At 43.9% G+C, this 12,470-nt stretch overlaps 1 protein-coding gene across 1 annotated transcript in view; it reads left to right on the forward strand.

Moving 5' to 3' along the window:
- GLRX3 (glutaredoxin 3) overlaps window positions 1-10,855 on the forward strand; it is a 29,403-nt gene extending 18,548 nt beyond the window's left edge. Inside the window, exons 5-11 of the mRNA XM_029245742.1 lie at window positions 1,355-1,527; window positions 1,766-1,827; window positions 3,985-4,042; window positions 5,014-5,066; window positions 6,586-6,625; window positions 6,703-6,795; window positions 10,184-10,855. Of these exons, the coding sequence (XP_029101575.1) occupies window positions 1,355-1,527; window positions 1,766-1,827; window positions 3,985-4,042; window positions 5,014-5,066; window positions 6,586-6,625; window positions 6,703-6,795; window positions 10,184-10,234 (530 nt within the window). The 3' untranslated portion in view covers window positions 10,235-10,855. The remainder of the gene's footprint in view (window positions 1-1,354; window positions 1,528-1,765; window positions 1,828-3,984; window positions 4,043-5,013; window positions 5,067-6,585; window positions 6,626-6,702; window positions 6,796-10,183) is intronic.
- Window positions 10,856-12,470: the final 1,615 nt, after the last annotated feature.

The following is a 12,470-nucleotide window of genomic DNA, read 5'->3' on the forward strand; positions in this document are numbered from 1 at the left end:
AGCGACTTATGTGCTATACAAATAAATACTGCTACTTCATCTCAATGAACAGCAATCTAAAAATGTCTGGAGCCAGTAATAGATCCATGGTTTAATAGTAAAAGTGCTTTTTGCATGACATCAGGTAAAGCCTATTCATACAATTAATTTTATACTGAATTTCATGGTTTGATTTTATTTGAAAATAATTGCAGATGCTGTTAAATCTTCCAGGAATTTTGAATCTGAAGGTTATTTTCCAGCGGATTACGACTGTTTGAAAAGAAGAATGATGGAATGTGAAAGAGTAGAGTACAGAGTATTGAAAAACAATCGGGAAGAACTAGCTTATAGAAAGGAAAATACTCTCTTTTCAGACAAGACTAATAGGTTTATAAAAGACTGATATTCACACTTATTCTTCAGTACTAATGTCATAATAAGAAAATGATGTCAAAAAAGTACAGAACAAAAAAAAAGTATAATCAAATCATGGAACATAAGATTGTCACTACAGTGAGGTAAAAAAAAATCACATTACATACTTTGGGGAATATAAATAGTTTTAGAAAAGAAACGGTCAAGTTATGACATCAGATGAGAAAGGATACCAGCAGTCTACTGGCAGTTCATGTATAACAACAGAGAAGATAGCTCTGAAATTCAATGTGCTATATCCATTCTAGACTAAAAGAGAACACACTGCTTCTTGATTGTTAATTTATTCTGTTTAGGGATGATGAAAATTGAGAACTATTGAAATGGGTACACAGGAAGTAGTAAAAGGGCAGTAGAAAACAAACAGAATTGGGTTTCCGAGTATGGTCAAGTACTAGTTAAAAATAACAATTGTAGAGTTTTTTCCTCCACCCAGTGTTGATTCTCATAGATTCACAGAACAGCAGAGCTGGGAGGGACTGTCTGGGCATCCACGTCAGTCCCCTGATTGATGGGAAAGTGCAGGGGGCAGAGGTGGCTGTCCAGGCCTGAACTGTGCCTCCCCTTGGTGAATGGAGCTGGTGCTGGGGCTTGAGGTCTCTGCTTTTTGGCCAGTACTGTTTTTCCTACAACAAAAATACCTAATATTGAAGAGGAACTTTGATAAATAAGCATACTTTGTTTTTGTTTGTTTGTTTAAACTCATGATACTTTAAAAAGTTAAGCCATACCTGAACATGTGATGTGGTTCAACGTCAGAGAAGGGGTTCTTGGAGTTTACTTCCTCATTACATACTATTCAGCCATGCCAATTAAATCATTGGTAAAATAGAGGCAGGCATCTATGTTCAGTAGATAACATGTAATCTGAATTAATTTAAAATTGTGTGTATTTGAGAGAGAAGTTAAGTTCTTGATTTTCTTTTTCTGTATGCAGGTTTCAGCAAGCAGATGGTGGAAATTCTTAACAAACATAATATTCAGTTTAGCAGCTTCGATGTCTTCTCAGATGAAGAAGTTCGTCAGGGCCTCAAAACCTATTCCAATTGGCCCACCTATCCCCAGCTCTATGTTTCTGGAGAGCTCATAGGAGGACTTGATATAATTAAGGTTAGACTTGAGAAGACTAGACCTTATAAAGAATTTTCATATTTAAGCATACTTTTAGAAGTGCTGTATTAAATCTAAAGTATAAATTTCTTAAGGCTCTACCTTTATGAATACGAATCTGAAATAAATACAAAGTATTTCTGATGAGGTGATTCATTAATATTTTATATTATGGCATGACCAAGGAGATTTATGTTATAATAAATGTTTCTTAAACTTACATGTATGTTTATTTTAGGAGCTAGAAGCATCTAAAGAACTAGATACAATTTGCCCCAAAGCCCCCAAGTTAGAGGAAAGGTAAGTGTTTTAAAAGTTTCAGTCTGCTATTATTTTAAAAACATTTTTAAATTTTCAGTTTTTGCATTACTCTTTCTATGTAGAAATCAGAGATTTGCTTTTGTATGCCAAAGTCATAATTGTGTCATTTGCAAACTAGTCATGCAGACTTGGGAAGGTCTGATTTGGATGGAGAAAATTTTGTACCGATTTAATGATTATGTGGAGGATAGTCTTTGTTTGATAGAAATGTCATTGTCACCATGGAACGACCAAATTTTAGTTCTCTCCATTTCGGAGCTGGGGTCCAGTTGTCTTGGCGTTCAGGTTTTAGTTGCGGTTCCTGCTCACAGCCTAAAGCTGGCTTACTTGTGTTTTCTTCTGTTGCTGTCACTATCCTGGTAGAACGCTGTGAAAAGTGGTTGAGTGTGGAAAGCAGATGTTCGTGTGTAAACACTTGGGGGATTTCTCACTGCCTTTTGAAGAACTGTGGTAATTTAAAAATTCGAGGAGATTTTAGAGCTGTAAAATCTCTTAGTTTTATGAAGGATCTCAATCTGCTTTCAGAGACTTTATCTTATAGAAAGTTTGGGCTTTGGCCAGTAGGAAGACTTAAAGTTAGGATTTTAAATGTAATAAATATTAATTAATGTAGAGGATTAAAAAGCAATTTATTTTGAAATACAGCAGCATATCAGCCATTCCTAGTCAGGGCTTGACTTTGTAAGGTAAAACTTCCTGTTGTAATTTTCTTATCATTTAACATTTTGAGATTTTCTAAAAGTGTTTAATAATAAACACCTCATTTATCTGTTTCTGATTCATGAAGTAGTCCTCATAGTTTGGATATATGTCGAGCTGACCTTTAAGTGCCACATTTTCTCACATGATTGGCGCCTTTACTGCCTTGTGGGTAGAAAGTGCTGCCCCTGGTTCCTTTGATGCTCTGGTGTCTCCAGTTGGGTTTCTGCTGTGCGGCCTGGCGGCCATGGAGGCTGTGTGACTTCAGAAGACTGCTGTGCTTTTTCTAATTTCTTTTTACAGATACACTTGTATTTGCTTTCCGTTTATTTTCCTCTGTGTTGAATACACTTTTGCTGTTGTTTTTGTCCCTGTCTTCATCAGACCTTCTCTCTCTTTTCCTGATGTGCTGCATTTGTATCTCCTGTGGTTTCAGACACCAGAAGATAACTGGCTAGAATTACATAGAAAGTAATATCCAGTATATTTTGAGTAAAAATTTAAAGGGCTCCTGGAAAGCAGAGTGCAGGAGCCTGAGTTCCTGGGCTTGGCCATGTCTCTGTGGGTGGGACAGAGGGACCTGTTTGGTTCCCTGGATCCCGGTAGTTGGGTCTCCAGGTGCGTGATTGGGGTCTTTCTGAGAATTAGCTGATTGTACCACATGAACGTGTATGTGACGTAGCTTTGTGCATGATTGGTGTGTCTCGTTTGTGATACCTTTTTTCTCTGAGGAGATCTGGAGCCATGAATGATCCAGAGCACGTGGAAGGAGGAGAACACGGTGCTGGGACCACCATTGTCCACTGGGGCCCAGAGGCCCTTCAGCAGCCCGTTGTCCTGCTGCGGGCTGTTGCTGAGAGTCGTTACTGGGCTCTAGGCTGCATGTAGATGGTTAGCATTCCTGACAGCAGTTAGATCATGAGGTTTGAAAGATGGTATAAAGTACCAAACATAAAGTCAAGACGAGAGCATTTGATTTTAGCCGCTGGTGTTGGTTGGTGCTCCAAGATTTAGCGCTTCTCCCTCCAGGTGGGACCTTGTGGGCGTGAAGAGTGTAGAGCCATGCGGGCCTTATGATGGGAAAGGGACACACAGGTCTAGTTCTGGAAATTCTGGGTGGGCTCAGCCTGTAGGTCCCTTACTGAACAATTCCTTACTGAGTTGGTTATTATTATTTTTTTAGTTCTGTGAGTTGATGGGCTTAACTTGCAACTCGAAGGCACACTCATTGCCTTAAAAAGCCATATTGTGTTTTACAGTGGCTCAGGGAGACAGTGAAATAAAGGAAAATGTCAGTGCGTTTGCTTGTTTAATGCCACTCAAAGCTGTGGACCCTCATCCTGCTCTCCCTCAAAGATGTTCGCTGCTCATGAAGCGGAGTGACAGTGCTGTTTAGTAATTTAGCTGAGCCGTTTTATATCCATTTTCTCTCTTCAGGCTCAAAGTACTGACAAATAAAGCTTCTGTGATGCTCTTTATGAAAGGAAACAAACAGGTAAAGAACTCAAAAATGGTTTTATTTTAAATTTCTTTTGATGTTATCTGCAGCAAGGGGACACTTAAATCTTTTTTTCCTGGCTTTAGCTAATGAAGCTGTAGTGGTAGCAGGAAGTTATCCAGGCCTCAGTTGGTGCTTATGGAGATAAAACAAAGTGATCTACATTTTGCTTGACTTTATCATCAAATCTCAGTGGGGTGCATTTCTTCCTGCTGCCAAACTTTGTCAGCTAACGTGGTCAGCACTGTTAACACTGGACTGGTTCTGTTAGCTGCTGTCGACTCCTGGAGTGTGCAGTTTGGTTCTCTACTTCCCGCGTTATACCTTTTTCTTTTCTTCTTGGTGGTTATTTAAAGCAGATTTTTATCCTTTTTTTCCTGGAAGCCCAGGAAGTATGCATAAATTCTGGGAACAGAATCATTAGTGCAGTTAAGGTGTTTATGTGGTGCCAGGTCTTTCCCAAAGGATTGGGAGTTGGAATCCTGGGGCGTGATAAAAACTGTAAGATTTTTCCATAACCTCAGAAAAGTTTGGTGCTCTATAGTGTAAAGGTAGATTTAAAAAGTGGGAGTAGAAGTCCAGTTGGGAGTAGGAAAACAATGACCCTAATCATTGCAGAAAGGTGGAGTTGAGGCCGTCTGAGTGAAATAGAGAAGGGGCAGCAGAAGCCTCAGGGTTTAACTCAGGACCTTTCTGACCACAAAGGTTATAATGTTAGAGCACGGGTCATCTCCAGTGGTTACAAACCGAGGTAAGTCTAGGGGCTGTGCGCCTCGGACGACGTCTGGATGGGTCAGTCCTGAAGGTGCAGGTCTTATTCCTCTGACGGCTCTTGATGTGAAGAGGCCCTGGGAGGTGGCTGCCTTCTGCAGGTGCTGTCCCCCTTGACAGAGCATTAGATACAACCATGCTAGTGGGCTGTGTGGGAAATGCAGTGCATCCTAAAATTGGTTTTTTTCTAAATTTAGGAAGCTAAGTGTGGCTTCAGCAGACAGATTCTGGAAATACTAAATAGTACTGGGTAAGTAAATCTTGTTTTCAAATGGTATGTTTTAAGAAATGCTAACTTTTCAGTTCTGCCACTGATGCTTTTCAGTTGTTATATCTGTTCATATATTTTTATCTATTTATTTTTGCTCTAACATTTTGCGAATGCTTTAGCTTAGACCACAGTAGAATTTTCTGGCCAGTGTCCAACCTATCGGTAACATAAAGGAGGTATTCTGGCAGTCGTCAGAATAACTCTTTGTCTACTTTCCCAGAGGAAACTTGATAACTGAGTTCTTACCATGCATAAAGATATTTTAGGGAAAGTGTATTATAGGTTTTTAATTTTCTTTAAAAAACTATTCTAGTTTCCAAATAGTTCATGAAACTGGTAGGATACATATTAAGATCCATTGTCTGGATCTGAGAAATAGGGTAAATTAAATTGCAGAGCTCATGCTTTTGCATGATGATGGAGCTGCCGGGTAAGAAAATTGTAATTGAGTTTTGTGGTTAAAAACCAGACCACTTGGTACTTCCCTGGTGGCGCAGTGGTTAAGAATCCGCCTGCCAGTGCAGGGGACATGGGTTTGATCCGTGGTCTGGGAAGATCTCACAGGCCGCGGAGCAGCTAAGCCCGTGAGCCACAACTACTGAGCCTGCGCTCTAGAGCCCGCCGTGTGCCACAGCTACTGAGCCCACGTGCCACAACTGCTGAAGACCACACGCCTAGAGCCTGTGCTCCGCAACAAGAGAAGCCACAGCAATGAGAAGCCCGCGCACCGCAACGAAGAGTAGCCCCCGCTCGCCGCAGCTAGAGAAAGCCCGCGCGCAGCAACGAAGACCCAACGCAGCCAAAAATAAATAATTAAAAAGAAAAAGAAAGTGTAGCGTGTGTGTTCTGTGATAAAGTTTATTGCTGTGTGGAAAGCACGTCTGCAGAGGGTAGAGTTGGTTGGCCATGTTTTTTCCCAGCTGGTGAGCCCCCAGCCTGCATCCATGGGCACCAGCAGGGCTGCTCTCTGCTGCAGCCTCAGGAGCTGCCAGTAGGTTAGGAAGCACAGTGCCGAGGGGCTGGAGATGGAGCCAGGGTGTTACGACAGGCCCGCGTGAACGCCGCGTCTAGCCGGAGCTTGGCCAACTGCAGCCGGCCGCCTATTTACGTACATCGAGTTTTATTGAAACACTGTCCTGTCTTCTCTGCCTTGTCTGGCTGCTTCTGTGTTTCACAGCAGAGGTGAGTGGTTGGAGCAGGGGCTGTATGGCTCGCAGGGCCGAGATGTTTACTGCGTCACCCTTTACAGAAAGGTCGCCGACCCCTGTCTGACCTGACACTGTGTAGAGAAAACTCCAGATAAATTCGTGTCTTGGGATGACTTATTTTGTGTAGTACCTGACAGATTAAGAAGTAAAATCATTTCTATGTTTCCACAGTAAATTTTGTTAGCAACAAAATAGTTTCACTTTTCTTGACTTTTTGGAACACCAAATAGTTATTATAATTTTTGTCTAAAACTGTATTTCTTGTTAAAATGTTTTCTCCTTTTTTGTAGTGTTGAATATGAGACATTTGATATCTTGGAGGATGAAGAAGTAAGTTCTATGTTTTGTCCTTTATCATTTAATGCTAATCTGACAGGAAGGTTTCAGGGTCCCTGTTGTTTCCGTAGGTTCGGCAAGGATTAAAAACTTACTCCAATTGGCCGACATACCCTCAGCTGTATGTGAAAGGGGAGCTTGTTGGAGGATTGGACATCGTTAAGGTGAGGTTGGGATTCGTTCGTCTGGGAGCCCAGAGAACTGAAAACCCGGGCGCATTTGAAAATTACTTCATTGGGGTTGTCCTCGATGTTCTTTCCTGGCCTCATATCTAATCACTTCTAGACCAGCATTACCATCTTTACGACCATAATATCTGTCGTTCTCTCAGCTCTCACCTCATCCGGGCAAATCAGCCCCCTTACTGTGTGGCCTTTCCTGCCACGCTGGTTCCTTCCACAACCTCCTCCAGCTCTTGAGGGACTGCTGACCAGGGTCTGAAGTGTGACTGGGCATTCAGAGCAGCTCCGGGTGTGGCTGAGCTCAGAACTTGATTTATTCACACTGTACTAAGTTCTTCCATGTTTTCAGCTTTCCTTCACCCTGTCTCTGCTTTGGATTTCCTTGCATATCTCATACTGAAGTATGCTTTCTGTACCCTTCAGGGCCTTTCTCTGTGAGTCACTTACAGAGTCTTTCCGGCCAGAAGTGTTCGCTCTGCCCCTGCTCCTGAAGTTCTCCTGTCCTTTTCTATTTATATTATTGTAATTATGTTGTTTTCTGGTGTCATTTTATTTTGCTTTACTCACATGCACTTTGGTGATGGCGTGAAGAGCACCGGGCTGAGGGCCTGAGGGCCTGAGACCTAGTGTCGGCCTGGCCCTGCTGGCTGTGTCCCCGAGGCCTGAGGTCATCTCCAAGTCCCCCTTTGATTCTCAGATGCTAGAACACTGGAGAGCTCTGTCAGATCGTAAGCATGTTTCAGGGACGCTGTTTCTTACATGTCTTTAATGATGAATTCCCTTCTTTGGTTTGCTTTAAGTAAATTCTAACTGAGTTTTAAACGAACATGACTTTTCTTATAGAATTTCAAGTCCAGAACTTAGGGCACCCTTACCTGGTAGCACCTGTGTGCTCTGGTGCTCTCCTGATTAGCCCAGGACCCCAGAGGGCTGCTGCAGCTTTCACGTCCTCAAACCCTACCCCCGACCCAGGCCCACCCTGGGCGTCATGGTGTGGGAGGAGGGTGGCAGTGGGTGGGCACAGGAGGGCCTGGGCAGGAATGCAGGGCTCTGCTCCAGAAGTGCCAGCCTTCACAAAAGGCGGGTGGTGGAGCTGCCAGGGCTCAGGCCCTCCTCGGCCTCGCCGGTTTGAGGATTTTCCCTGAGGTCAGATCCCTGGTATTTTAAGTGGAAAGCAAGTGGTAAGTACTGCTGTCTCTAGTTAAAATGAAAGTTTTTAACTCATGCTTTCGTACCGTGAAAGACCTCTGGCCAGCCCTGAGTGCCGGTAGGTTTTCTGAACACAGGGCCACGGTTTCATCTGCCCAGATTTTGTCTCCTGTCCAGTTCCAGGTTTGACATCACACTTCTTGAGCAAGCCAGTGAGGCATTTCCCCAATAAACTGTCTCATTCCTGGAGGGAAAAAAAAAGGTTTAACGCAGTGGCTTTTGAATAGCCCTGAGGCAACAAAAATAGATCTGCATTCGTTACTTTATATCTATTTTTTATTTTTGTAAGACACAAACTGTCTTCCGACCAGAATACCCTTGAGCCTGTTCTTGTCTGAATGTTTGATGGCCTGTACCTCAGCCACTGGTAGCTCTTGGGGAGATACAATCAATAAATCTCATTTAATTCTAAAGCTGAGCTGCGTGGGCAACTTCTTCTTAGGTATATAACAGGGTGTTCGTTATATGACTTTCTGTGTTCACCTGCTAAGAACTTACACATTTGGAAATGTGCGATAGTGTTAACATTTTTCTTTGAGAAGATAACTGGGAATAGTTGTTAGGTTGCCATTTTGGTCTGTTTCTGGCAGAGGGCAGTTCTTCACCTTTAGGTCACTTAAAGCAGCGGTCCCCAACCTTTTTGGCACCAGGGGCTGGTCTCGTGGAAGACAGTTTTTCCACGGACCGGGGGCGGGGCTGGGTGGCTCAGGCGGTGACGCGAGCGATGGGGAGCAGCAGGTGAGGCTTTGCTCACTCGTCCGCCGCTCGCCTCCTGCTGTGCGGCCCGGTTCCTAACAGGCCTTGTACCGGTACCGGTCTGTGGCCCAGGGGTTGGAGACCCCCAACTTCAAGCCTCAGCTGTGTTGCCAGCGGGTTAATCCTGACTGCGCTCAGCAGGAGCCGTGAACGCCGTTTTGGTGGTTGAGTGGCTACTGAAAGCATGAACGGCTCGGAGACTCAGTGACTCCACAGGCCACTGTCCTGAGGAAAACATCTGCTGGTTAACACGCACACAGTGTGTTACCGTTACCTCCAAAGGGCACACGGTTCATCACTGCAGACTGTTCGGATGCAGAAACAGTTGAGAGGCAGAATATTTAGATCCGTTGCCGTTTAACCCACTGGCTCACAGTCACAGCGGCATCCGAAGGGCCTGCGCCACGCCGGGCAGGCCCCTCTGGCTCTTCGTGTAGGCCGCCGCGTCTCCTCCTCCAGCGGGTGAGGAAATGGACAGAAGTTAGGGGAGCTGTCTGCCCTGTCGCAGCCAGGGAGCCGTGGCCAGATTCCACCTGAGAGCCACCCGGCCCACCCACCTTGCCGCGTGGCCTGCTGCTGCTTTTGAGTCGTGTGCTCTGAGAGGCCCTGTTTGGCCTTCTGGTGTAGCTGGACGGTCTGCTTGTTAAATGGGTAGAAGATCCCAAGACCTTGCTGTCTGAGTTTGTGTGACAGGATCATGCCTGTTTGGGTTCAGTGCAGAGAGCAGTGCGAGTGGATTTTAGTGGTTTTATTCATTGATGTTCATGCAGCTTAGGAAGAACCTGAAATGTTCTATCAAATTAAGTGTTTACCTTAAACTAGAAAATCTTATTTATCCTCCATGGTCATGTTTTAAACTTGATGGCTGTATTCCATATTTTAGATCTGAAAGATAGGCACAAAAAACTTTCTGAATTACTTCATCTCTTTAACAGTTTCTGGCCTTTACATTTACGTACTAGTACCATGGCTTTTCCAAGTCTGGTTGAAATAGTGAAGTCTGTTTACCACCTGTAGGGCCGCAGGTGTCATGTGCATTGTATCTGAGTGGACCTTAATATCACAGCGTTTCTTTTTTCAGTCACTCAAAGTTCGTTTTCCGTGTTTATTGCTATTGTTTAAATAGGAAGCTTCATCATGTTGCTCTCATTGCTGTATTCGCTAATGCTAAAAAATCTGTTGGTGTTCGTTTTAGAATGACTTTTAACTTTAATTTTGTACTGTGATAGTGTACCCAGTTTTTATGGCATGATCCTTTGTTCAAGTGTGTTGGTGGACTGGAGTTTTCATCCAATAAGGTGTTTCTTTGGGTTCTCTGATACAGATGCGATCTTTCATTGTTCAGATGTTTTCATCTTTTATATATACGTATGCATGATATTATTGTTTCCTTTTTTATTTTTAGGAACTGAAAGAAAATGGTGAGTTGCTGCCTATACTGAAAGGAGAAAATTAATAAACGTTAGACTTGGTGCCCAGCTGCTGCAAGAAAGACTTCACTCCAGTGGAGCAGTTCACGACTGAGTCCTCAGGAGAGGACTAGCTGTAGAAAATGCTCGTCCCCAGCTGCGCTTTGTGTATTTCACAAGGTTGGGCTAAACACACGTATGTGACGTTTTTTCCACCAAAAATAGAATGCAATAAACACTTTCAAGTCCAGTTAAAAATAATTGTGTAAAAAAGTGTGTCTTTACAGTGGTGTTAGACATATAGTTACTGTAATTAACCCACTTTTCATCTCTTTTTCATCACATGGGGGCATCTTGAAGCAGTTAAGAAATAGACAGTCTTCAGAGAGTGAAGAACTGTGAGAGTCTGAACCACAGCAGTATTTAGAGCCACTCATAGACCAAACCAGTGGCTCCCCTCACTGGCCGAAGATCTCTTTACAGCTCAGAAAATTCCGCTGCAGACCGTGTCCTGACAGCATCACTGAGCTGGGCCTGGTGAAGTCGCAGTGGCAGTGTCAGGCGTCTGCAGATTGAGGACCCGTCTCAGAAAGCCCCAGCAGCGTAGTACCAAGAAACGTTTGAGAGGAAGGTGACTTCTCAGTGGGTGTGTCAGCAAGGCTTCTTTCGTAACTTGTACAAGGATGGTAGCCTGGCAGCAGAATGGTGTTGTCGAGTTGTGCGTTACACATCACAACTTATTTTAATCATTGTATTGAAAGTATTGATTTAGCCCTTAAGTATGTGGAGAACGTCCAGAATTCCATGAAAATTTCAATAGTTTTTTTTTTTTTTTTTTTTTTTTTTTGTGGTACATGGGCCTCTCACTGTTGTGGTCTCCCGCCGCGGAGCACAGGCTCCGGACGCGCAGGCTCAGCGGCCATGGCTCACGGGCCCAGCCGCTCTGTGGCTTGTGCGATCCTCCCGGACCGGGGCACGAACCCGTGTCCCCTGCATCGGCAGGCGGACTCTCAACCACTGCGCCACCAGGGAAGCCCTCAATAGTATTTTTGATCCTGAATCCAACGTATTGAAAAAACAGTTGCTCCAGTAGGCCTGTGCTGTGCATGCCTTAAACAGATGGTTGAATCCACTGTCATGGTTCTTAGACTTTTCTGGTACCCGTGGCACATGTTAGCCTCATTGAGTTTTCCCAGCCTGTCCATCTGAAAACTGTCTGGTGGTTGTAAGGAAAGGGGTGCAGAGGCCAGCAATTTAGGTAAGAGAAACAGGAGGAAATGCAGGTTAGCCCTTCACCAGGGCGCTGGCTTTTCCTGTCTTTTGAGCGGCAGGCCATTTCTCTGCTTCTTGGTTGTGTGGAGAGGAGGGAGCTGATGCCCTGGTGTGTGTTACAGAGACATCTGCACGAGATCATAAAGGTGAACGTGGCCTTGCTTCCTGCCGGGAGGAGGACACCCATCATGGTGGGTATTCCTGCCGCTGTGTGTAATCAGGTGGGTCTCTTCTGGGCATTAGTCTATGAACTACATTTTTCCACTTAAAATGAAAATAACTGTATAAGCAAACCTTTAAAATGCAGATGGAAATGGAATTTTGACTGAAATTTTATTAAGCCATTGGCTTCAGGGATGTGTGTGGCTCACAGAGGGGTCCCTAATTTCCTTGTGTGCTTTTATCCTAAACCTAAATCGTCTGCACGCCGCTTTCATGATTTCTGCTCTCTCCACGAGTGCTACCTGCCGTGGTATATTTTCTACTAAGTCAAATTTTAACCTCACCTTATCCCAGGCAACAGTGTCTTTGCAATCACAACAGTACCTTTACTAGTTTTTTTTCTTTTTCCCTCTTGCCCATTCAGATAAACAAAATATATATATATAATATATAATATATATATAACAAAATATATAACAAATATATAACAAACACGCTGACCTCCAATTTGGGAACCACCCTTCTGGCCAGAGGTGTTGCTCTGATAATGTAAGATGCTACGTGCATTTTAGGACAGCCTTCCCTTCCTTCAGGTGACTCTTGCATGATGAAAAACTTTGACGGTATCGTCCTTGTTTGAGCATCATGGTTTGGGTTGGGATGAGTGTTCAGAGTTTTTGGGGAGTTGTCCCTGTGTTGAACGTGAGGTTGTCCTCTTGAATTCTGTTAGTTTTTGGGTCAGTTGGCTCTAGGTATATTGGAGTGACAGTGGCGCAGGTTTCTGTTTTGCAGGTGTTTCCAGCTAGACGTTGGGAAGGCCAAGATGCCTCCATGCAAACTGATAGCCCT

This window comes from Monodon monoceros, unplaced genomic scaffold, assembly GCF_005190385.1.
Source record: "Monodon monoceros isolate NGI ecotype Baffin Bay Population unplaced genomic scaffold, NGI_Narwhal_1 Super_Scaffold_4, whole genome shotgun sequence".
NCBI classification, from domain to species: domain Eukaryota; kingdom Metazoa; phylum Chordata; class Mammalia; order Artiodactyla; family Monodontidae; genus Monodon; species Monodon monoceros.